At 40.9% G+C, this 25,944-nt stretch overlaps 1 protein-coding gene across 1 annotated transcript; it reads right to left on the minus strand.

The window, feature by feature from the left end:
- Window positions 1-961: 961 nt before the first annotated feature.
- On the minus strand, window positions 962-24,220 carry TOMM70 (translocase of outer mitochondrial membrane 70). The gene is made up of 12 exons (XM_086883042.1): window positions 23,954-24,220; window positions 15,535-15,708; window positions 14,288-14,414; window positions 11,665-11,774; window positions 10,200-10,348; window positions 8,864-9,071; window positions 8,136-8,270; window positions 6,850-6,957; window positions 5,625-5,741; window positions 4,682-4,779; window positions 4,030-4,152; window positions 962-3,086 (listed from the first exon to the last, which is right to left on the minus strand). Exons 1-12 carry the CDS (start codon window positions 24,200-24,202, stop codon window positions 2,933-2,935), a joined length of 1,752 nt encoding a protein of 583 aa, XP_086739168.1. The 5' UTR covers window positions 24,203-24,220; the 3' UTR covers window positions 962-2,932.
- Between the last annotated feature and the right edge of the window lie 1,724 nt (window positions 24,221-25,944).

Genomic DNA, 25,944 nt, shown 5'->3' on the forward strand with positions numbered 1-25,944 from the left:
GAAAACAGGCACTTTTAAGTATCCATACAACACATGTGCACCAGTATTCTCTAAGTACAGGAATCAGTAACAACCCTGAAACAGTTCCAGAATTTCAGCCTGCAAGAATTTATTTTTAAAGAAATGGCAGGAAATTGGACAGTGTTAGGTAAGGTTAGGTTAGGTTAGGCTGTGCTGGTTAAAGCTGCATCTAAGCTTCTCTTGATAGTTGCGGAGTAAGTTACGGTACAGCTCTTCAGTGTATGTTAGATCCCTCTTCCTTTTCCAGCTGCAGTTAGATCCTAGTAATTCAAGTCACAGCTTAGAATCATGGAATATGCTGAGTTGGAAGGGGCCCATCAGGATGAAAGTCCAACTCCTGGCCCTGTGCAGGACATCCCAAGAACCACACCATGTGCCTGAAAGCATTGTCCCTGTGAACAACAGGGACCATACATGATGAGAATTAACTTGCTAGACAATTGTACGTAGAAGCAACTTCACAGAGCATCCTTCTAGGATACACAGGCTTTATCCAAGTCTTCAGTACTAGCTTCCTACATAATTTCAACTTTTTTATTTTTTTAAAATAGCAGTAATACTTGTCTTGTTTCAAAGTTCACATGTGCACCTGACTTAAAATAAAACCTCAGCTGTATCAGCCCTTTCATCGCAGGGATGCATCTGCATACACACATTAATAGGATCTCAGTTACTCAGATTCCCAGTCTTCCTTACTCGACTTCCTTTCCCCTGTAATCTTCAGCTCTCAAGACCATACCCCTGTGGGTGACAGAAGCAAGCAGAGATTGCATTTGTTGATTCCACGCCTCCTCCTCATTCTTTCTTAAAGGTTGAAGTGAGAGATGTTGACAAGGACTCAGTTAATTATTAGTTCTTCCTAGACTTAGAACAAGCACAGAGCTCACCACTGCAGAGAACACCTTCATCGAAACCTGTTCTTATACATTTCAGAGCGAGATACTTGAAGGTAGTATTTATTTTTTCAGTTTACAGGTGATATGTCATTTACAAAAAAATTACAGACAATGCATCCTTTCAGTGCAGTTTCAAACTAGTTGAAGAACAGGCAAAAAGTCTGTGATGATTTGGAATGCTAGTAATTGACAGCACATGCTTTTTTCCCTTAATTGATTGGGTGGGGTAAGGAATGGGGTACAGATGGGGTGATGAGGAGAAAATGCCAATGTAAGTAAGGCCATGCGAATAAAAACTCCTCAGAGAACAGGACGCGTCAGTCTGGCATATTTTTGTTCTCAGGTAATTGACGCAGAGATTGGAAGTAGGAGGAGACATTTGACTCTTGTTATGTTCAGTGCCCCTAGAAGCTGCCAGTACCTTCCCATAGCTTCAATTCTACACCAGTGCTATGATTTCAGGTCACCTAATGAGCTACTAAAATAATTAAATCTTTGTGTCTACTCTCCACCATTTGAATACTCAACTGTAGTTGCTGGGAGAAAGGAAGGTCTAGTTGAAAATGTAAGCTGCTGCTGTATGATGGCACAACTACAGACCAAGACAGTTTGACTATAGCATCATTCATTTCTTTAAAAGGTTAAATACATTAGACAATTCACCACGAACAAATCTATGATTTCAGGATGGAAAGAAGCCCAAACTAGTGTGTCATAAATTAAGCTACATCATTTGTACGAGGTTTGTCCAGCCACATCAGTCCAGGGAAAGGGAAGATGGATTGACTGACCTCCACACCAGAAAGATCAACGCAAAGCAAGAGGGCCCTCTGTGAAGTTCCTAACAAGAGGAAAGCTATTTCATAATTTGCCTATCTACTGTTTGCAGCACAATTGCTTCCTTCCTACAGTATTTGTAATCTTAGACAAGACAGGGTCTACAAGAACAAGGAAATGAGTGCAGATTCCAAATCCATTATTGGAAGTTTGAGCCTATGCTTTGTTCCTTATCTCACTTAATCCTGCCAAGGGGCTCTTAAAAGGAGATCATAACCCAGCAGTCTCTAGCGACTGAAGAGAATGTAGGTAGTCTATCAGCTGCTACACATTTATGCAAAAGCTTCAGAGATTACAAAGACTATATGCAAGCATGACCTTACCTTTTGGAGCTTGACTCCCAGCAGCGCTTTCTGTTCTTGAAAGTCCCTCTGAACCCTCCAGAACAATTTCCCTTGACATTCAATTAAGGACTCCTGCACAGGAATACATTCTTTCTTCCAGTAAAGTCTACGGTGAAGCAGTGTTACCTGACCTCCTTCCCCAACCAACCTTTTTCCTAGCTCTCCTACGCAGTACTCTAGGGCTTTCTGGGGTGAGAGTAAGGACTATCAAATTAATTCCCTAATAGCTGCCACAGGACTATTTCTAAGTAAGTTATGCAGAGGGTGGAAGGGGATTTAAGGGAAGATTGTGCATGCTTGCATATATTTACAGGGATCCTCTTCACATCTACTGACTTAAAAAAACCCTCTATTATTAAAGTTCGAAAATTAATTTTTGCAAAATTAAAATCAACCCTCAAGGATTAATTGGATATAAAAAAGAAACCTATTTTACAGCACTGACTAGTATTACCTTTAAAATCAACAGGAAAAAACCCCACATGCTGTAATATTATTTGATAAAGCAAAAATCGCCCACAACATAATCACCCAAAATGAACCAGTGTGAAGTTTTTATTTGCATGGCCAAAATATGTTCCTTTGGTTCCCCTGCAACTTTATTTCCCTTAACACACTCTAAGGATTTTGCTGCAGAAGGAACACGATGCAGCACTGCATACTTCCTTGAACAACCACTCCCACAACACCTAAACATTTAACAGATGTAGCAAATGACAACACCACGAACGGGAAAAAACTAAGTTCCACCATTCAGCATGGTCTGCAACAGCGTCTTTAGGGCTGGCTGAAGTGGGCAACTTCACTTTGGAACGTCATTTCCTCCTTGTTTCTTTACAGTGTTGGTGGTTTCAATCCATACTTCTTTGCAACTTCTGTCTGGGCATAGGCAGCATCACAGAGTGAGTAGAGGTGGGCCATCTCCATTTCTGATTTGGCCAGGTTGATAGCTTTGTTGAACATTTCAATGGCTTTATCCAGATTACCTCTGAAATAAACAAAAATTTAGCCCAGTTAAGACTGCTAAAGTAATCGTGTAATCTCTAAAACATTGTTTTTCTTTCAGGACTTTCCACCATTAATAACTTAAGAGAACTTCACAAACCACCACAAGAACTTGTGGTGATGCTGAGTAAACTCAGAGCTGTTACCAAGCCTAAGCAATTAGGACAGCTGTTAAACAGCCTTTCTCTTGAGAGCTCCCATGGGTAGTGGTTCAGGATAAAATGTTCTCCAAGCCAAGTTCACTACAAAGATAATGCTGGGCAACTGAATGAAGTCTCATCTCCCCTGAAAGGACTTAGCGTACAAAAGAGGAAAACTTGCACAGACAGAAGCACATCATTTAAATAGGAAATGCTTGCAAAATTTAGTATGGCAATAGTTTAATTGTCTGACCTTTAGAGGACTAGACATATTAAAAAGAGACTCAACTGTACTGTCAGCTACGCCCCAAACCTCTGCACAGTTGCCATACAATACAAACTGCCCTGTAGCAGTGCATTCCTCTTTCCCCCAATAACTGCAAACTGGAGTCCTGTTGGCTGCAGGAGAAAACAGCACAGGACCCTCAGTACAGACAGTCCAATGTCCAAAGACAACACCAGATACACACAAAGCCAGGTAATGATTAAGGAGGTCACTTTAAATACAGAGGGGATGTATTTAAGCATACACAGACTCATCTGCATATTGTCCATTAAGTATGAAATTGGTGATAGAAGTTGTCAGATCATAAATCACAATTATGCCACGGAGAATGGAGGGCTTTACCTGAGAGTTACGGAACAGAAATCAGGACTCTGGGTAAGAGCTGGCCTTACAGGACACCAGGGACAAAATCTCAAGACTTAGGATCCATGAGGAAATTTAAAGAACTACTGTAACTTCAGAAGTAACTAAGAACTCTTAACACTGCAATTCAGCATTACCTTTGTACTTCAATCGTTCCCATGGTCTCATATGCAAAATCACATTTGTTATCAATTTCAATTGCCTTGCTTATGAGTTCTAATCCTTTGTCTAAATCTTGCTTCCACTGGAGCTGAAGTAAACTACAAGAGAGAGAAAATTTCAAACAGGCTTCATATACTCCTCCCAAAACCTTCATCATGGTAAGCAAAACCACCCCAAATGTATAATGCATTTAATTTCTAATGCAGGTACACAGTAACTTAATAACTTCATGACTTTTAAAAACACCTATATGAAAGCCACTTTCAGTAAATCACTTTACTGCTTTAATGACTCTAAAGAAAGGCAAATCTTTCCCAAAAGGACTTGTTACATGTTGTTTTGTGAAAGAAAAAACTTCAACGCAAAGCTGAAACTAGTAGGGCTAAAGGAAAGGTCAGATATACTTCAAGCAGATACTCAGTTAGCAACAAACACTGATGAAACTTCCCTGAAACCTATTTGCAGCTTAGTCAAGACAAAATATAGAAATACATTTAAGAGCACAAAGATGCTTTCACAAAGTTATTTTTCCTGGCTAAACTTCTAAACATAAACATTCAATTCAGGTTGATTCATCTAAATATACCAACTCCTCTTGACCAAAAGGACTGCAAATTCAATACATACCCTTTATGAACATATGTAGTGGCATTGTCTGGTTCAAGGTCAATGCATTTATCATACATTTCATCAGCCTTGCCAAACTGCTGTTGATCAGTTAGTGCCTGAATCAAAAGAAAAACCTGTTTGTCAATAAGCAACCAAAGCATGCACTCTGCACTTGGCTAATTCTAATTAAAACTGTATTGACAACCTGAGATTGGATGTAGTTCATTTATGGTAGAGCAAACCAGGCACATCAGTTACCAGAGTTAAGTTTCAAAATCGAGGCTTTTTTTGAAAGCTTCTGTGCTTTAAGTGCACAGATTACTGACCACACTGTCATCTGTAAAGGGAGCTCCACAAGCAACATGCTGTGTGCCGTAAATAAAAACCATTCTAAAAGTCTGTACCTGCAAGCTTCAACTATTCCTTTCTCAGATACTCTTCTTTCAGAAGGAAATGCATATATGTTGCCAACCTACTTAAAATCAGAATGTCTCATGCTTCCTACTAAAACCAGCTGTATGTTCTTAGAGAAGAAATAACAGTCTCTGTTACAAGTGTACTCTGAACAGCTGCTCTAAACCACTACATGCCACTAATAGCAGAACAAAAATGTCACCCTAGTTCCACACATCTGACTCTCAAATTACCCAGAGAATCCGTGACATTCATCAGCTGAGATGCCACATACATGCAGGAAGGGGGGAATCATGCAGGAATAACCTCTCTCTCCTAATAACCACTCTCAACTCCCATTACTTATATCCTGCTCCACCAATTCTCCCTGTACTTCCTCTGCCCCAGAACAAAGATAACCATAAATGCAAGTAGCTTATTCCAGGCAGCATTCTCTTATCTCAGAACTTAGTGTCAAAAATCTTCATCTGTTATTTGAAGAAATATATATCCAAGATAAAAAGTACAAAAGAATGCAGCATTTTCTTAGAGAGAGAGAAAAACATACCTGAGCATAGAGTGCATAGCCCTCAGCACACTTTGGAAATTTTTTAATGACATCTTCAAAGCCTTTCATGGCTGCTTGCACAGTCAAAGCATTACTTCCTGTATAAGCCTGGCGATACTATTCCAAAGGAAAAAAAATTTAGAAAAATATTACACCATCACCAGACTAAAAGAAGGCTGATCAGGCCTCTACCCACCTCCCCAAGAGTTGCCTGCATTGTAATAATTCAAAGTTATTTTGCATAAGCTGAGAGAATTTGGATTGTTCAGCCTGGAGAAGTGAAGGCTTTGGCTGATCTAATTGTGGCCTTCATATATCTGAAGGGAGCCATGAGAAAGATGCAGAGGGATTTTTTACAACAGCATGTAGTGACAGGACAAGGGGAATGGATTCAAATTAAAAGACAGCGGGTTTAGACTGGTATTAGGAAAAAATTCTTTATTGTAAAGGTGGTGAGACACTTGAACAGTGCCTAGGGAAGTTCTGGATGCCTCATCCATGGCAGTGTTCAAAACCATGTTGCATGGGACTCTGAGCAACCTGATCTAGTGGAAGGGGTCCCTGTTCATGACAGGGAGTTGGAACAACATGATCTTTGAGATCCCTTCCAACCCAGGCCACTGTATGATTTTGTGCTAAGTTCCAGAACATGACAATCCTGCACATCCTACCAAATGTGGTTTTGGGGAACCTACCACATGTTCAAGTGTCTGGACTTGAAGAGGAAAATGGGTGACAGAAGAAGTCATAAGGCCTGATAATTGTGATAGCCTCCCTCTATTTCAAATGCTTAGAAATTCCAAACTTGGCATTCCTCTTTGTTCACACCATGCAAAGCTGTCCTGACAAGATTCTTGCACACTGAGTCATTGTACTAGCTTGAAATAGTTTGTTTCCAATTTCTTGATGATGACCATTTTCTACAATAGTGAAGCTTTATTAAAATCAATTTTATGTGCTCCAATTAGAATCAAGATTTTTGTTCCTCTCCCACAGAACAGGAAAAAATGTTCTACTGTTTGAACAATGAGTGTTTCAGAAGGAAAGCAGCAAACCTATACTCCAACTGAAGAAACTGCTGCATTATTCCTTTACCTTATTATTAAAAGACAGAGATGTATGTTGCCCTACTTTCCCATTAAATTGGAATAAACCAGAGAAACACGGTGTTTTTCAGAACTCTTGAAAGCAAAAGCACCCAGACAAACCCCAGCACATAACCTACCAGAGCGAAACATTTCTGTGCTTGTGCCAAGGCAGAATTGGGTCGCAACCGGATACATTCATCAAAGTCTTCCACAGCCTCCTCAATTTGGTCAAGCAGAATTTTCAGCTGGACAGAATGAAAGAAAATCCTATTTCTCTATTTCATCTGTCACTTCACTATCACCTACATGATAATTCAATTAGCACCAGTTACTCATCTCTAGCTCAGCTGCAGAACTGTGTAGAAATCTACAAAACCCATAACTAAAAATCACTGTCATAATGTATTATCAAAGCCACCAGTGAAATTCTGGCCACTTAAACAAGCAGGCAATGACTCTGTATAGGGATTGAGAATGCTTGCATTTTAGACTGTTGCCATCACTATGTCAGCATTATGACCAGTCTCCAAATTTAGGCCAGATTCTCTCAAGTTGTTTTGCCTCTCTGTAGCCAGTATCTGTGGACTGGTAGGATATTGAAATATTTCAGCTTTTCCAGCTTGTATTTCAACTTCTTTTGTTGGGTTGGGGGTCTTTTGGTTTTGTTTTGACATTCTTACTCCTCCACAGGAGCACAGTTCACTTCATCATTATCTTACTTTACTGTGAAACTACTGTGAAACACAAATTTTCAATCTGTAGAAAACTTTCATTCCCTTCAGTCAATACACAGCACCATTTTAATTTCTGAGCACTGAAGAGATCTAACAAATTCATTGAGAAAAACCCTTGATCCATGGAAGTGTTCGTTACAAATATAACTTCCTTATAAATATGACTTGGCCTATTCTTGGCATGTTCTTGTGCTCCTTTTTTATTTCCAGCACCATTCATCTTACAGGTCTGTGGCAGCAGTTTTCTCTAGGGCTAGAAATCAGTCAAGAACACAGCAGTGTCAACAAGGCAGAGAGGGATGAGCTGAACAGATCCAAGCCCAGGGCTGCAGGTGTTACCAGGGACACGTTTCCTCTGCTGTAACAAAGCTTCCTGCTGTGTCAATGCTGCTCTGCCATCCAGGCCCCTTCACAGAACAGCTTTTATCTGCTCTAAGTGTACACAAGCTCCAACACTTGTAAGTCTCAGATCATACTGATAGAGGGCTTTCCTATAGCTATAGAAATAAACTGTTTCTGCCTGACCTGAACCTCCAAAACAGACTCTGTGTTTATCCCACAAAATTCCCAACTAGAAGTTCATGTTTTTCTGCCACAAACAGTATCAAGTGTCTCAAATGACACCATTTTTCCTTTTAGTATACACTGAAATAGCCAAGTGTTGGTACCAAATCTCTAAGGTTTCTTACTTGTCCTCGATGGTGGTAAACATCAGCATTCTGAGGATCAATGCCAGCAGCCATGTTGAAGTCCTGCGTGGACATGGCAGGCTGCTGCTGCTGCATGTACATACTGCCCCGTTTGATCAGAGCGTTGGCTCGCAGCTGCAAAACACGGTCAGGGAAACATCAGCCACCCCAGGGTTTCTCCACATTTAAGGCTTCATTACAATCACAGTAAATTTTTCGTTTGATTAGTTTCTCCCATTGCCAGGTTTCAATTATTCTAAGCAGAAATAAGTTTCATATTGACCCTAGATGAATGAGCTCCCTTACATAATTTCAAAAATGTCAGCCTACGCTTCATTCTCAGTGGATTTCCAAGGCCCCCAACAGAATCCTTCTCAATTCCTATGTTTACAAATACAACAATGTTTTTTGAAGCAGCTGAATATGCAAGTGCAATTAAGGTTTTTCACTTTTTCAGAGTGGATAAGCCTCCAGTTCATTCAACTTCCCTCGTTCTTTAGTTGGTACTACTTATTACCGTTAGCACCTTTTGCACTATTCAGTACAGCCCTCTCAAAAATCAACAAGCCCTTGAAAAAAACAATTTGTCAGTAATAAAAGACTAAATAAACCAGAATATCCCCATTAATACGTCTGAAAATTTGGACAAACAACTTCTTGAAGTATATTGCAAGTTTATCATCTAACTTCTCAATCCCAACTACAATCCAGCTGTGACAGAGTCTTACCTTCACATTTGCATCTTCCATGCTGATGACCTGATCTAGGTCTGGTTTGGCAGCACTTGCATTGCCAATAAGTAAGTAGAAAGTAGCTCGCAGAAGCAAAGCTTCTGCCATGTATTTTCCCTTTGCTTCAATTTCTTTTGTGCTTTCACTGATAATTTTGTCATAGTTCTCTTCTTCCATATATTGTTTTGCTCTCAAATAGCCAGAGCTGTAAATGATGTAAGAACAGTTGTATATATACATGCATTCACTGAACACTGCAATTTCCATTCAGATGTTTCATCAAATCATTACAAATACTAACTTGTGCTATACTTTTACAACACCAGATAGTCCCATTGGAACATCCATTCCTGGATGGAGTCATCTTAGATGGAAAACAATTTACACAAAAACTGGCCAAATTACATTGGACATAAAGAAGAAAAATGTTTTAAACATTTTGAATGTGAGCTTCATTTGTCCCTTGAGGGTTTTTTTTACATGAAAAACAACAATGATCTCTGGTTTAAAACAAGAGGATGGAATTAATGGACAGGAAAGTGCAATATTAAACCTAGCAATATGCAGCTTGTATGTGGAAGAAATTATTTAATAGTAAAAAATTGCAGCACTGCCTTGTTCTCAACTGTGTCCTGGATTTGGTGAATCTGCCTGCAGATCAGGACATTCTTTCTTACTTTAAAAAAAATCATAATGCTGTTTGCAATGGTTTCCAAACTGACAGGACTGCTATCTTCCAAAAATAATCTGGAAAGTAGAATAGTAAATTAAAGAACCATTTATGTGGTGCTCAGGCTCCAATTAAAAAAATACAAAACAAAACCACAAAACCAAGTTTTTCTATACCAGAACAAACTTTTCATTAATGGGCAATTTGATTTCAGAAAGATAAAATACCCTTTCAGCCTCAGTTGCTGTAAATGCATGTTTTCATTTAAAAATCCCCTTTTCCTAGCTCATCTTCTCCCTGCCACTCCAAAGGCTAACTTGCTCTCTTCCTTGGAAATGCTCCTTCAGTATAAACTATTCCTTTCCCCCAAAGCATCGTTCAGCCCTCTCCAGTTCTTCCATCTCCTATGATTTACTGTGATACTGTAGTAAATATTCAGCATATTTTCCCAGTCTCATTGTCCTTCCTCTGCTTAGTGCAAGTTTGGAACTAGCCAGTCAGCTTTCACTAAGCTTTCACTTGCAATACTGGTATCATTTATATCAAAGGAATCTCCATGCTAAGTACTACACAAACAGCAGCACGTTACACTGAGCAGAATGTTCAAATCACTGAAAACTTAATTCCAGTACCAAACAATTCCCAACTGTACTGTACACTCACTTTTCTTTTACTTCAGAAGCCTCTCCCTCCTTGTCCTTATCTTCATCTGATTTCTCACCCTTAAGCAAAGGTTGGGAAATTATATCATCTGTGAAAGAACTGAAGTAGGATTTAATGAATTGTGGTGAGGGCATCAGAGGCTCCCGATTCTGAAACAGAGAAATTCCAAGAGTAATTCCAAGTCATTAGGTGGTAAGATCAGGTGGTAAAGAGATGGAAATGGACAGCAGACATGATTATTAAAAAGAAACTGATGGAAGAACCAATGTATGACTTTCACCATCTCATTTGATAGCCTGATGTTTTGGATTTGCCATTTTGATGTTTAAGGATTCTTTAAGCTTCAGATCGTAATGCAATACCCACCACTATTGAAAACAAAGTGATGAGAATGTTGGGGAGGAGGGAGATTTTATCTTTCCACATATGTGGCTAGAAATAAGGACTCTTAGGATATCATAAGACATTGGGTAGATGTACTAAAGTGTGCACATAAACGGGGTGAAAAATGCAAGCTGGTGATTTAAGCATGAGCGTAAATTCAAGCAGATTCTGAATGGCAGTTTTCTCCAACTTGTCCAAGAGAAGCTGCTATCATTGTTACAATGGAGGGAGACTAATGAGGAAATACCCTAGTTCTGTGTGGAACTTGGCCCAGTTACCACACATTTTACTTCAAGTCCCAGAAGTAACACCTCTCAGGTAATGGATCTTTTCTACAGCCAAAAAATATTTCTTGTTTAAAATAAATTGCACACAAGAATTACGATTCAATCTCTCCTGCAGGAGAGATACTGAATGCATTCCTCTGAAGCACACCTATCTTCTGTCCACCCCACTCATATCACTATTTGTTCTTACCTCTACACTACACATTTACATGAATTTCTGTAGGAAAGAAATCCAGCATCTCAAAACCAACACGGGATTTCAGTACTTCAACCATCATCCAAAACACAAGCAAAAATGCTTTAATAATAACCAAGAAGGTGTTAATATCTGTCCCAACCTTTTTGTAAACCTACAGCCACTTAAAATCACTGCTCCTGGCTACCCCTTTGCTTCCACAGTTCTCTCTTCTGCAGTTTCCAACCACTCATGCACAGATGTCTGTTCCAACCCACCCAGTTTCCATGAAGCTGCAAGTTCAGAAAAGCCCTATGTAGGGCAGCACACCTACTTTGGGTGTCTCCTGAATGTCATAACAAATTTCATTATTAAAGGGGAACAACTGCTAGAAGTACATCTCTTTTCCCTGCTGAGGTTCCAAAAACTCTGGAGAGGTCCCAAAGGAAAATAACACTGGTACAATAGCAGCTTTGTAGAAACCAGTTTGTGTTGCTTCTTACACTTGAGCTGATGAAGACAGTGACTTGTTTACAACAACTGACAGCATGCCAACAACTGACTTTTCAACAATTGGTCAGGTGAAATAACAGTTAGTGAGCAATATCACAAGTCCTACCTTGTACTTCTCTTTGGCCTTTTCTTTTCCAAGGAGTTTAAGAACTTTATCAGCTAATAACATACTTTGCTGGTTTTGGAAGGCTTCTAAAATGCAGACTGCAGTGACATCTAGGAAACAACATACAAAAGTGAGATTAAAGGAATTCTGATAGTCACTGAAGTACACCATAAAATGTGCCACTGAGTACAATGAGGCACTGCCAAACTAATACACGTCCTGTTCTCAGGCAAAAGCCTCTGTTTCCAGTTTGCTATATTTACTGTACTTTTCAAGACACAAATTTGTATCCAAAATTATCTTCCTCGGATAAAAGGACTTCATGACAGTGAATGAAAAAAAATTACATTTATTTTTCTGTTTATGTTTTTATCTAGAGAAAAACACACTTAAATCAACATAATAATACCTCTATCACAGGCTTTCACCATTTTGAAACTTTGAGGAGAGTAATTATGTTCATACAACGGTCACATTGAAAGTGCTAACACAGCTTCTCTTCTGTGACTGGTCTTTATTTTCTACTTCTAAAATTCACATTCAGTCCCATCACATCTCACTTACTCCTCAGTTTAAGAAATCTGCCTGAATTCTATCTCAAATTTTTCTGTTCACCTCCATGACTTTGGAAGGGAGCAAGGAGAAATACCTTGCTGGCCTATTTAAAGTGCCAGCCCCTATCACATGGCTCTCATTCACACAGAGAAAGAAACCTCTGCAAATGTTAACCCACAGCTGCCCGAGTGAAGCTTCCCAGTGTGAAATGCATTCTTACCACACAGTTTCTCTGGATCCTCCACTTAATGCAATGCTACCATGGGTTTTCCCTGTTTTGTTTTCATTTAAACATTAGTGAAGATAAACAGAGCCTGGACTTGAAATTCAAGTGTATTGTCTGAATATGCTTGTAAAGTAAATAAATATCTTGCCCTGGAGTTTTAGTATATTTCTCTAATTCTATACTGCTAAAAGGACTATTAAATCATCCCTTATACAGAAACTCCCTGCACCTCTGGCATGGTCAGGCAGCACATCAGAATCCCTGGGAAAATATGGTACCCTCAGAAAGAATGTGTTACACAAACCCAGCAGACATGCTCTGCCCAAAGACTGCTGCACTCCAGGCTTGGCTGCAGCAGCAACATCTTCCCAAATTGTACTGCCAAAGATCACAGCAGGAGATTTCTGCTGGTAGTGGCTGGGGTTTTGAAGTTTGTTTGGTTTTGCTTTCCTCCACTACATGGGCATACTCTTCCCAGGATTTTACTGGCCTTGTGTGGTTGGTAGGTAAAAGCAGCAGGATTACAGAAAAACAGTGTAGTTTAAAAAAAAAAAAAAAAAAAAGCAAGAAAGATTCAGATCTGAAAAAACTGCAAGTAAAAAAACAAAAATCAAGGCTGAAAATAATTGTCACTAACATTACTACTATTACTAACACTAAAAAGAAGTTATATTTAAAACAGTCCTACTGTCAAAGGGACACTTGATCTTTCTTGGGGCTATTATCACCTGGCAGCTACATAAGGTTTAGATTTTATTACAGCACTCTGGAAGTGCAGCTGGTACACCGTGGTTGCAAAGAAGTGAACTAAAGAACGAAGCTGTTCTTTTCTAGTCACTATGGTCTTAAAGGACATAAAGGCATTCTGCCAGGAGATAAACAGATAAATAAAATTTCCACATCTAATTTACCTTCTAATTTGGCAGACCTAATTCTTAGCTGTTACACATAATGAAACTAATTTAACAGTAAGATTTGTCTGCCAAAGCATTGCCTTATTTTCTGTCGTTCTTTGATAATAAGCACAGCTGAAAATTTCATTTGTCTTTTAACCCAATATCAGCAGGAATTATTTCACTTGATGAAATACATATGGGTAATTTCAAGCAGTGTACTGTAGCTCAAAAGTGCCATGAGACAACACATCTGACCCGTAGTTCTTAATTTCCATGGCTTCCCAGTGACATCTTCCTGACAGTTCAAGATGTATTCTGTTTATGAATAGCATTGGAAGGACATTTGACAGTAATTTCTTCTGAATACAAAGTATTAATATTAAAGACAAAAATCAATCTGTTCTGGTTTTCATAAGCTATGCACCAGAAAAAAAATGCTACTGAAGCTGTTTTCCCTCTAATAATTGTCCAATGCATTTAAATTATTGCAATAGTTTTATTTCTGACCATGTATCTCAACCTGCAAAAACACCCTCATTTCTGTAGTAGTATAATTTCTCTAAAACAGAGAAGAAGAAAGTCTCTCTACTGCATGGAAATAGAACAACTGTTGTCCTGGTTTTCCACTCATCATGTTAGATGAATTCTATTCTAAAGTTAAAGAGTTTCCTGGAAAAAGAATACCTTGAGTTGCTACAGTAGCATCAGTTTCTCAGCAGTCATTTCAGATGTGAGCAGATGAGACCTTGAGAAATGTGAAAAGGTTTCTTCTGACAGAAGAAGAATATGTATTTGCAGAAGCTATGATTGGTTTTAAATACATAATTCTGTATTACTGTAGCTACAGAAGTAAAAACCAAGTATTCCCAGAAGTTGCCATCTCCAAAGCTCTCCAAAGCAGCAGAGCTAATTCCACTTTTAAGTATACACAGCATGAGCCACTCACCTTCTAAACATTCCTTCTTATTGTCTAGCTTCTCATGGGCCTTTGCACGTCTGAAGAGAGCTTTGACATATTTGGGGTTAAGCTCAACAGCCTTTGTACAATCTTGTGCCACTTCTGTCCATTTTTGCTGTGGACAGAAAAACAACACAGTGAGAGGGGCCCCACTCAGCTCCCTGTGTTGTCTTCCCACAGCCAGCTCCAGGGTCACGCGTACCCAGCGTGTGGCTCCCAGGGCTCTGTTTCTCCTGCTTGCCTCTGCTTCTGCAAGTGCCTCAGGGAGAAACTGCCTGGGCACCACTGCAAACCACCACTGCAAACCACCTGCACCAGAAAAGCCACACAACACAGAATTCCTACAAAATATTACACCAGAGAGTGTACAAATCCCATGGAAGAACATAATGAGTTGATGTAAAGATGCTTGCAGGAGGTAACATTGGGACTGAAAGGCTGGTGTAAAACAACTAGAAGAAAAAAAGATGGAAATATAATGGAAGCAAACAAGTTTACCAAAGTGGTAAAATCTTTTTGTTTTTTTTAAAGTTATTTCAATTTATCAAAACAGACTTTTCTAATGGAGGGACCACATACATTCAGGATTCACTATGGCATCAATTTGTGTTAGACAAGAACTAAATCTAACACCAGATGTAAGTAGAGTCTCTCACTTAATACTTCAGACTGTACAAAGCCAACTTTTCCACTCCTTTATACAGCTCACCAACTCGACCTCATGAGCAAATCCATCATACCATAATAAGCAACACTGGCTGACTTCTAAAATAACACCAAGTATACTCAGCTGTCGAGTAAATGTTACTTCCCTATGTGCAAAATTTAGGTCTTGGCCTTTACCAGGATTTCAATGATTTTGTTGTTTAAATTTTGAAGTAGCACCCTTCCAAAATATTTGGCCTTTCGCCATTCTTTCATGATTAAATAGTCAAGTAGAGAGAAATAAAATCAACTCATATACAAGAAAATTGTTCCAGAGAATAAGAAATTAAAACTTTGTCTTGGAAGAACAGCATGCATGTGAATTACGTAAGATAGACTGAGTGTAGTTAAGAGAAAACAATTTTATTTATATGTAGAAAAGTACAGTGAGCTGAAAAAAGCTGCAACAGCATCTTCTTGTGAAAGCAGCAGATGTTATCACTTGGGACCTTTCAGTGGATGAAGTCACAAAATACAAAATTGATAGTGATACTTTTTACAATAAACACATAATATGTTTAATTTCTTACCAGTTGTTCATAGGCAGCAGCTCTGTTTTGATAGAAGGTAGAAAGATCAAGGTTTTTCTCAGGAGGACACAGGCTGATAGCCTCAGTATAACACTGAATAGCTAGCTCATATTTTCCTGCTTTAAAGTATTTGTTTCCTTTGTTCTTGGCTGCTTGGGCTCTACCAAGAGGACTCTGAAAAAGAAAGTGAGAGGTCAGCTCAAATTAAAAAGGCATCACAGCACACAAGCTATGCACTTTAGGGCTCATCTTCAAAGATACAAAAATGGACCTGAGTTGTGAACTGTAGCCCTGACTTCCGAAAAAAACTCAACGATTTCAATTCCTGGAAACACACAAGAATTTTCTTTTGCAAGTGTATCAGATAGGAGACAACCTTTTCACAAGATTCACTACAGTGGTAATAAACAATGCAGTGATTTCTGTTTGGAAAGCTAAACAGATTGTAATCTTTTACATGGCTGGTGATCAGAAGAACCAATGAGGTAAGTTGTTTCTCCAAAGGCTAAATGTGAAAAGACAACAAAGCCCTCAAGCAATTCAAACACAAGAGTTTCCTTCTGAAATACCTACAGCCTGTAAGACCAGAGGTGATTCATCTGACTACAAATTAAATATGGAAAACACTTTGTGGAAAGACCTACTGAGCAAGACAAATAAAACCTGTGAGGAAACCAAAGCTGGTTTGCCTTTCATACACCGGGCAAATCAACTTTATAGCTGACTCCTCTACAGCTTCACATACTCTGCTTCACACAGTGACAAGTACTGGACCATCACCATCACTATCAGGGAATAGGAAACTGCTGACTGGCCTGAGATCCTGCTAAATGCATCTTTATGTTCTGCACCACATGCTGACGACCTGTATTTCTGCGGAAACTAACACTGAAACTATCTAAAACCCCTGGATTTACAAATCAGTTATCAAATCTTGTGGTTTGTAAGGAATCAGACATAAAAATGCTCTCTCTACCAAAGGGGAATGACCCACATTCAAATAAGAGCTGCAATAGAATCTAACATTGATTTTCTGGATTTCTGCTTCTCTGTCACAATCTTGCTTCATGGACAACATTTTGGGGCAGTTCTGCCAGACCAAAATGAACAGAAGTATGAACACATACGCCATTCTACCAACCTTTCTGAGAAGTGAAAAGCTACAGACTGGGGGCAGGAGTGCCTTTAACAATAGCTGCAGGATTCACTACATATCACCTGCACTTCAGATCATTGAGGATTTGCTGGGAATTGTCCCTGCTGCTCTTTGAATATACTTCTGCCTCCTCTACCCACTTATCCACTGCCAGGGCCAGAGTGAACAGATACAGACAACCAGACAGCTGTAATACAAATTTGAAAGCAACTTTGCATTTCAATTGCCCATTCCCCTCAATGTCTGCTCTTTTCATTCCAACCTGATCATTTTTTCCATCAAAGTGATTTACTTTAAAACTGAAAACTCGAGGGGAAACCAGGACTTGCTCTACAACCTATCTTTCAAGGCCTATATCCCTATCCTGGAAGAATAGAATCAGATAATGTGTACTAGCCTCAGTTCCTACATAAAAGTGGGCATCCAAATAGAACAAAAGTATCTTAGAGACATTCTCCTAAGGGGAGACTTACAAGTGGAACCATATAAGGGAGAGAATTTCTTAAATATCACTACTGCCAGCAAAGCTCTTCTCTCACAAGTCATTAATCCACTGGGCTCACAGGAAACCAATCTGTACCATCTTTATTGTTCACAGGACAAGGCAAACTGCAAGGCTTTCAGGTTTTTCTATTGTAAAGCTTCAAATTTACTTTGATAAAAGGTTATTAACTTCACCCCATACACAGGGTGTAACTCTATGGAACTCTAAGCAAAAAATAGCAACTATTTTTACTGAGAAACAAGTAACTCTGTATCTGATAAGTTGTTTCTTTAAAACTTAACCAAAGTCTCAAAAGATTAAATTTATTTGGAGTCTATTCTAAATTTACCCCCAAATGTAACAACGCTTTTCTTTTAACAAAAGTTAGGGCTATCCATATGCTGCAAACTTAAATGCATGCAAGTCAGCTTGAATTTTTTTAATGTGGTTTGTCTAGAGCAAACCACATTAAAAATGCAAAATTCAGTACTGTTGCTATTAACTTGGGTAGAAAAAGACATGTTGTTACATTCATACATGTGTTCCCAGCGTGAAAATGATTTAAGACTGCAGAGATTAAGCCTAACTGCAGCTAGGTTATGACGCTATGATCACTAACAATTGCTTCACCCCAGGATCTCCTATCCCAGCACGTGCCCCAGGCTGAGCAGTCCGTGGGCTCCATCCTCTGAGAGCCCTGCCCCACAGACCTGGAGGAAAGACACAAGCTACGGGTGAGGACTGCTGGATAACACCCAAGTGCAAAGGCTGCTCTGGTGCCAGGTGTGGGAACTGCATGTAAGCTGGGCCGTCATTGGTGCTCTGCTGGCTTTTGGGAAGCATCAAGCCTTCAGACAATCCTACAAAGTGCACACAACAGTGATCAAAAACTTCAGAGACTACAGACATGACGCCGATGTCATTAAAATCAGTAACTCTGTAATGTTGAGTAAACTTTTAGTAACAGTTGCAGGGTCGAAGACCACACAACCAATCATACAGAGATGAATCATGGAAAGTTTGAGGAGTCCATGGTTACCCCCTGCTGCACCCATTGCAAGAGGCAAGAAATGTGGGGGTAAGGAGTCAGAACTTAGAGCATAACATGCTCTTATGCAATAAAGTCAGCACTAGCGCCCAAGGCAAGGAAGAAATCAACTTGTTTATGCTGTCTTAAACTAGACTGTTTCCTCTGACATGTTTTATCTCTGCACCCTTACTCGAAGTACTCTTCTGTAGCCCTCAGTATGCACCCAAAACACCACCAAATTCAATACATGTTTTTGTTTGGTTTGGTAGGGGTGTTTTGTTGGTGGTGGTTTGGAGGCTTTCGGTAGCTATTTAAAAAAAAATAAATATATATATATTAAAGAAGTCACATCACATTATATGCTGCAAAACCTTTTTGTGATAGCTCAGTTAAGAATATGAAAATCAATTCTTCATATAACATCAGTTTTTGAAGGGGTGTAAGGCCCTAAATTTAACCCTTACAAAATTTTTAAGCATTTTTTTGAAATACATTCTCAGTTGCTACACTGGACATACAAAAGATGCATACATAAGAAACTGATTATGCAAACAAACTTCATGTACTTCATGCACAAGTAATCAAAAGCCTCATTCTTCATTTTCTTGCCAAAGTAATAATTCTAGACATTATTTTCCAATTTCACTGCTTCTCCTCACCTGACCCATTGCCATCCTATGTGGCACACTGGACATTTTTATCCCCAAGGTGAAGGTCCACATAGAGCAAGAAAAACTCTCCAGTTTGTCATCTTCTGGTCAAAGAAACTGTGCAACAACCAAACCACCTCAATAAAATGAATCTAAGTTCATAACAGCTCAAGAAAGCAAATAACTCAGAAGTTATTTGCAGCTACAGAAAATAACATCTCAGTACTTAGGATTGCTTTCAGCAACTGTTTGTTAACACATCTTAGAACAGAGCTTAAGCCAAAGGACATCTGTGAAACTGAGTTATCAGTTAACCAGGTACCTGAACATGAAGACTGGTAACTCACTAAAGAATAGACAACATTGACAAAATTGTCTTGACTTCTACTTTAGCCTCAGCAAATGTGCCTTCCTCACAAAATGTTCAGAAACTGCATGCAAACAGCAACTTAACAGCAACAGACTGCCAGCTGCAAGAACAGTAATGCTTAGTAACTCCCAGCAATGGCAATATTGTTAAACTCGCTGTTCAGAATCTTATACATTTGAGGGACACAGTTATTCAAAGCAGAACAAGAAATTTCCTGCCAGCCAATGATGACAGTGATTCACAACAGAAGCACGAGCAGAGAGTTTCAGCATTTTCTTTTGGTTGAAAAGGATTTCCATGAGCCCTTGTCTGACAGATGACATGGAGGGTGACTACCGTTTCAGCCATCCTAATTCAACCTGCAGAAAAATAAAGCCTTGGTCTAGACCTCTTTTTTGTCCTTTCCAAGCGAGAGAACCCTCTTAATGAGGAGGTACCAGGAAAAAAAAACAAACCTGTTCTTTTCTGAATACCTATCTTTCCACTAATTTTTTTTTTTTTTTTTTTTAATAAGGTTCATCTCAGGTCTTTTTTCAAACAAAGGCATTAACTGAATGTAAACAGTTTTACAAGTCTCTTTAGCACTAAAACCACTATGAGAAAAATTATGTTTACATGAGCTTTAGAAGTAAATTAAAAGCATAAGCAAGGATATATTACCCTCAGAAAAAACAAAACTAACTTTACAGGACAAATTCACAATGTTCTCAGTCAGTCACCTTCCTGTTAAATGAATTTGCCATCCACACCTTCCATGAACAAGCCAAGAATCTAACAATTGTCTTACTGGTATTGTACACGTATTTAGGAGTTTTCTACACCTGTCCACTCCTGTTAGCACAAAACAGAAGACTTACAGTATGTTGATAGTGAGATTTATTAAGCAACAGGTGCACAGTACAACAGAAATTACTTTTTAGTTACTTTGCTTAGATCAGTTTAGGGTAAGTAACAACCTGAGTGTATCTAGACTTAGGGGCTGAATTAGTTCATATCCTGATCCAATGTCATGGCAGTGAGAGGCAGCGTTCAGCAATTGCTACTAAAACAGATTCTGGAAAGAAGCCACACTAGTTGGCCACAGATCCCAACATGTGGCACCACAAAGGCCGAGAAGTTTGTCACGTTCACCCATCACTGTACTTAAGGACTGTACCCAGCTCACAGGAAAGTGTGTGGAGACAGGGAACTGCTGTGGATGCCGATGGCTTTGTCTGCAATACACAAGGACACCCAGCTGACCTCCTCTCACACCAAACACAGGGTTACCTGTGAACTTGCAGAAAGCGTTAAGGGGTCAGTTCTGGACTATCACAGAGCTGCAAAAGGAATTGATTCCAACTTCAGAGGAAAAAAATACTGAAGCAACCAACACATTACCTCACTGACCAACCAGTGCTCACTCCTGTAAGACAAGGAGAGTATAAAACCTGCTAAGAATTTATCATGGAGTAAGTATTAAAAAAAATTAAACAATTGGGCACCAACTAAAACAATATATGCAAAGCACTCCGTGTTTTAGTTATTCAGTACTCTCCACAAACCAGGAGAGCACTTAAAAAGCAACTACTACTGAGTGACTCAAACACATTCCATCTAAATTATGAGAAACAATGACAACTGTCATTAACAGATGCAATTTGGCTTTACAACCTTTGAGCCATCCATAGATGCAGTTTTATCGTCACCACTTAACTGGTCCAATAATACCAGTTTACTGTACTGTTAAGGAGCTGTGCTTACAGGAGAAGGAATCTCAAAAGTAGTTCATCTTTCCCAATATAGCACCTGTGCTAAGGGCTTCTGCCAACACAATGTCAGTCACAGATCACACACTTGGCCAGTGCATTGATCCTCTGGTGCAGACACAGCCTGGGAAAAAAATGTGAGGCCTGTGCAGCAGGTAAAAGAAAAGCTTGAACTGCATGCAAAATAGTAGCAAGTCTGAATAAAGAACAGGGAAGATATTAGACTTTACATATTTTTATAGAACAAAGAAAAAAAATTTAAGGTTGTGTCTTCACAAACAGTGACCAGGACATCAAATGGATAAGGGGCTGTTTTAATGAAAAGCACAAAAAAGTGTAAGTCCTAAGTTACATTTATGAGTAAAAAAGATAGTTAGCTGACACAGCTGTTGGCAGCAGATTCATTACTGACCTATGCGTTTTCCAGAAGATTTTCCTCTTGTATTTCAACTGTGAAATGAATTACTGGCTCTTATTCATTGTGCAGACTTGTATGTGAAATCTGAGTTTCAAAAAATACCCCATCACGTTAGAAAGGCAGATTAATACAATACAGGCAGTCTTACAAGTGAAGCATCTGCAGTGGTTGTATTTTTAATCATGGGTCTTATCACTAATATCTATAACTAATAAAATATGAGAGGATACATGAAATCTACATGGCATTATTGCTTTGGATTGAGTAACAGGAAGACAATCCTGCACACACACACAAAGCAGAAATGGATATTTGCAGACACATTTATTTTTCTGATGCAGCCATATTTTGACCAGCTAGACAATTATCCCATGTAATCAATCAAATCTGATAACTTTTGCAGCTTTCCTAAGCAGTATCTCTCATTTCTTTACAGTGTAAGCAGTGATACTCTTCAAGAAACTTTGCATCAGGTCATACCTCTCAACTGACTCTTAAATGCACAGAGCCTTCTGGTAGTTCAATTTGTGGAGCAACACACAGTCTTTTAAATCAAATGCTATGTAAGTATTTTAAATGTTTTTAAGTGCTTCCTTCCTACAACTGCAGAATGACTGCGAACCCCTGGACATTGCTGGAATTCAGAAACACAATCAAGACACCCATAGTGAACGCACTAACAGGGAAGTCACTGCAGCAAGACAAAGGTCATGAACAGCCTGCAAAACAGAGCTCAAACGCAGCAAGTGCACTCCCATAAATACGCCAGATGCTGCTTGCAGCCACGAGCCAAAGCTACCACAGTAAACAGTCTGAATTTGTCCTCTGTACACAACCTGGTCAGTACTGTTTGGTGCCCAGGAAGGAACAACTCACTGCATTCAAGTAACTGCCTCGAGGTCCAGTGTAGGTTTTACAACTTACTGTGCTTTCAGGAATGCCGAGAGCAGCTATGATTCACTAGCTGGGGAAGTTGCCACCTTCCTCACCACTCCCATTCGTGGCTGCCACTGCCTGCCCAAGTGTGTCAATCTTCATCACTCAAACCACCAAGGTTAAAACTGACTTTTGCCAGCGTCTGAGAGGTGATTTTTTTTCCTCTCCTGATCATTTCAGATGGGAAGCTTAAACTGTCTGACAGTTCAAAAAAATTTTGGGTGATACACAAGAACAGGAGAAGAAAATGCAATATGGGATATTCTCTCAAATCAATTTGTCAAATCCATTACTTTAAGCATGCTTGTCAACTGCAACCACACCTCAGTAATGCTGCCTGACTGGCAAGGTACATCTGGCACTGCAGATGTGCAGAAAGTGCATCTTAGAGACATTTTTTCAAATACAGATATACAAGAGATCCATGGATCTGACCTGGTCACCGATCTAACATGTTGTCCTTGAGTTTTTGCACAGACCATTTTATCTGAAAGTTCTCAGAACAGTACTTTACGATAGGATAAATGTATGTTTTGAGGGAAGCCTACTCAGGCAAATTCTACACTTTAAAGTCTCTGCTGCACAAACTGTGTGGCTTCTGTATTTTCATGGAACATACTCCATCTTAAAATGATCTTGTGTTTTCTTTCCACTCTGCTGTATCCACACAACAGATCACTGACTTTCTTTACAAAATACTCTTCCTGAAGGTAACTTACAGCTATTCTAGACCTCAGAGGCAGAGGTACGTTCCCCCCCTCAGCAGCACAGATCCATGCTCAGCCACTTGATGAGAAGATGCATCTGGCAATGCCTGGTCTTGGAACAAACTCCTCCCAATCCCTGTGTGGCAAGGGCAGAACTGCAGCCATGATTGTATGGCTAAGAGCTCAGTGGGTCACACAGGCTGACTGCAGAGAGACATGAAGTGCCAGGAGCATGTCCAGCCAAAGCTGACAAATGTGATTTAAGGGACTGGAGCATCTCTCATAGGAGCAACACTGAAAGGAGAATGGCCTGGTCAGCCTTAAGAAGAGATGTCTGTGAGGGGATCTCATCAATATCTATCACCACCTGGAGGAAATGTGTCAGGAGGCTGGGTGCAGGCTCTGCTCGGTGGTGCTAAGCAATGGGACAAGAGGCAATGGGCAGAAATGGATGTACAAAAGTTCCACCTAAACATGAGGAAAAACTTCCTTAATGTGCAGTGACCGAGAACTGGAACAGGTTGTTCAGAGAGGGTGTGGAGTCTCCCTCACTGGAAATATTCCAGACCGCCCGGACACAATTTTGTGCAATGTGCTCTGGGATGATCCTGCTCGACCCCGGAGGCTGGAGCAGATAACCCACTGTGGGCCCTTCCGACCTGCCGGGCATGTCACGCAGAGCACGACCAGGATGTCACCCGAGCTCCACCGCATCACACGCCTTCTCCTCGGTCGGGACTGGCACCCCGACCGCCGCTTTCCGGGCCGGGACAGCGGCCTGTCGGGCCCTGCCGCCCGCAGATCGCAGCCCGGGCATCCCCACGCTGCTCCGGGCGGCCCGGCCGGCAGCGGGACCCCGGCTCCCCACGCGGCCAGCCCGGCCCCTGCCGCCGCTGCGGGCGGCGCCGCTCCCCGCTCACCATCTCCTCGTGTCCGGGCCCGTCGGGCTGCCCGGAGCCGCCTTCGCCGCCGGGCCCGGGGCTCGCTCGCCCCTCAGGGGTCTTCCGCTCGCTCGCGCCCTTCCCGCGCTGCGCCGCCCGCCGCCCCCACAGGTAGATCGCGCCGGCGCCCAGCAGGACGGGCGCGCCTAGCACCAGCGCCAGCTGCCAGCGGGACAGCCCGGCGGCGCCGCCGCCGCCCGGCGCCTCCACGGGCTTCGAGGCGGCCATGACGCCCGGGAGGAGGAGGAGGCGGAGGAGGAGGAGGAGGAGGAGGGAGGGTCAGCGGACACGCGGGGCGCGCCGGGAGGGCGAGGGAGCGCCGCCGCTTCCGCCCGCCCGCAGCGCCCCCTGCCGGCGCGGAGGGACACCCGCAGCCGCCGTGAGGGAGCCCGGGCCGGGCCGGACTCGGGGCCGGGCACGGGGGAGCTCCCAGGGAAACTACGCTGGTGACCTCGGGGCTGGGGTGATGCGTGCGGAAGGAGTTCTGAGCCGCTTACACGAGATGTGCGCTCCACATCTGGAGTGCCGTGTCCAGTTCTGGGCTCCTCCGTACCAGAGCAGTGCAGCTCCTGCAGGTGCAGGAGAGGGCAGCGAAGGTGGCTAATTAAGAGGAAAGGCTGAGAGAGCTGGGCCTGTTCAGCCTTGAGAAGAGATGACTGAGCGGGACCTCATAAATGTCTATAAGTACCCAAGGGGGAGATTCCAAGAGTATGGATCCAGTGGTAGGTGGGAAGCCATGGGACAAGAGACAATGGACAGAAACTGATGCACAGGAAGTTCCACCAGAATACGGGGAAGAATTTCTTTAGTGTGCAGGTGGCTGACCACTGGAACAGGTTGTAATATATGTTTGTATAATTTGTGTTTTATTGTATATATAAGCAGAAAAAAGAAATAAAAATTGTTACAAATATCAAACACACATACACAGCAAGGAATTGCAACACGACAGCCAGGAGCCGGAGAAGGGTAATTTGTAGAAGAACAGGATGTCACCAAGGAGAACAAGGCCCACCCAAGCAAGGACTTGGTGATTTACGCCTGATACTGACCTGATCTGATCCTCGGAATCATGCATCTCAATACTCAGTTCCCATAAAAACCACTCAAACATTTCCTCCCTTCTAGGAAACTTAGTTAACAAACCAACAGAAAATAAGAATTTGCAATGAAGAAAGAAAAAACTAAGACTGCACAGCCTCAGGCTGTAAAAACTGTGTAAAAACTCATCTCTCCGAAGGTGGTGAACTTGGGGGAATCAGTGCGATAAAGGCTGATTCAGAGTTCACCCAGCACCGATCCCGGGCTCGATGCTAACTGTGATTATGGTTGTTTCCATAACTCAATTTTGCAAATTTTTCAATAAAATTATTATTGATTAATTTGGCTGATTTTATTTTTAAGAAGGTTGTCATGGAGTTTCCCTCACTGGAGATATTCCAGACCTGTCTAGACACAATCCTGTGCCATGTGCTCTGGGCTGACCCTGCTTGAGCAGAGAGGTTGGACCAGATGATCCATTGTGACCCTTTCCAGCCTTTCCTGGTTGATTCTCTGTGAAGTTTCAGCCAATGTGGCTGATTCAAACTTTCTAGGACTTTGTACTTAAGAGTTTTTGAGCAATCCTTGTTATAAATGAAATCTTTCTGTTTTCTTCCCAGTTATTAATTGAATCTGTCATAAAAATAATTTAATAGGTAATACTGGAATTTTGTTCATGCATGTGTCTATGCCTAGTTAAAATCCTTATCTGTAGGCAGAGGAAGCTTATGTTCCTGTCTCCACTTATTTCCATGGAGCACTCAGCTGAAGATGAAGAGGAGTAATTTTTGATATGTTTTTACAATCATCTCCAGTCATCTCATGCCTGGAAATTTCATTGTAGGTAGTAGGGAAATGTGAGAAGACACATATTGTGCAGAAGTAAAAATGGCTGCAGATAAAAACAACAATAAGATTGTGAAGCAAAC

Source organism: Cyanistes caeruleus, chromosome 3, assembly GCF_971803275.1.
Source record: "Cyanistes caeruleus chromosome 3, bCyaCae1.hap1.1, whole genome shotgun sequence".
Lineage (NCBI taxonomy): Eukaryota > Metazoa > Chordata > Aves > Passeriformes > Paridae > Cyanistes > Cyanistes caeruleus.

Coding starts and splice junctions, on each gene's coding strand:
- TOMM70 (XM_086883042.1), bottom strand. CDS start 24,202: ATGGCCGCCTCGAAGCCCGTGGAGGCGCCGGGCGGCGGCGGCGCCGCC. Junction 8,271..8,863: donor TGGAAGATGCAAATGTGAAG/GTAAGACTCTGT, acceptor CGTGTTTTGCAG/CTGCGAGCCAACGCTCTGAT. Junction 6,958..8,135: donor TTTACCACCATCGAGGACAA/GTAAGAAACCTT, acceptor CATTCTGTCCAG/CTGAAAATTCTGCTTGACCA.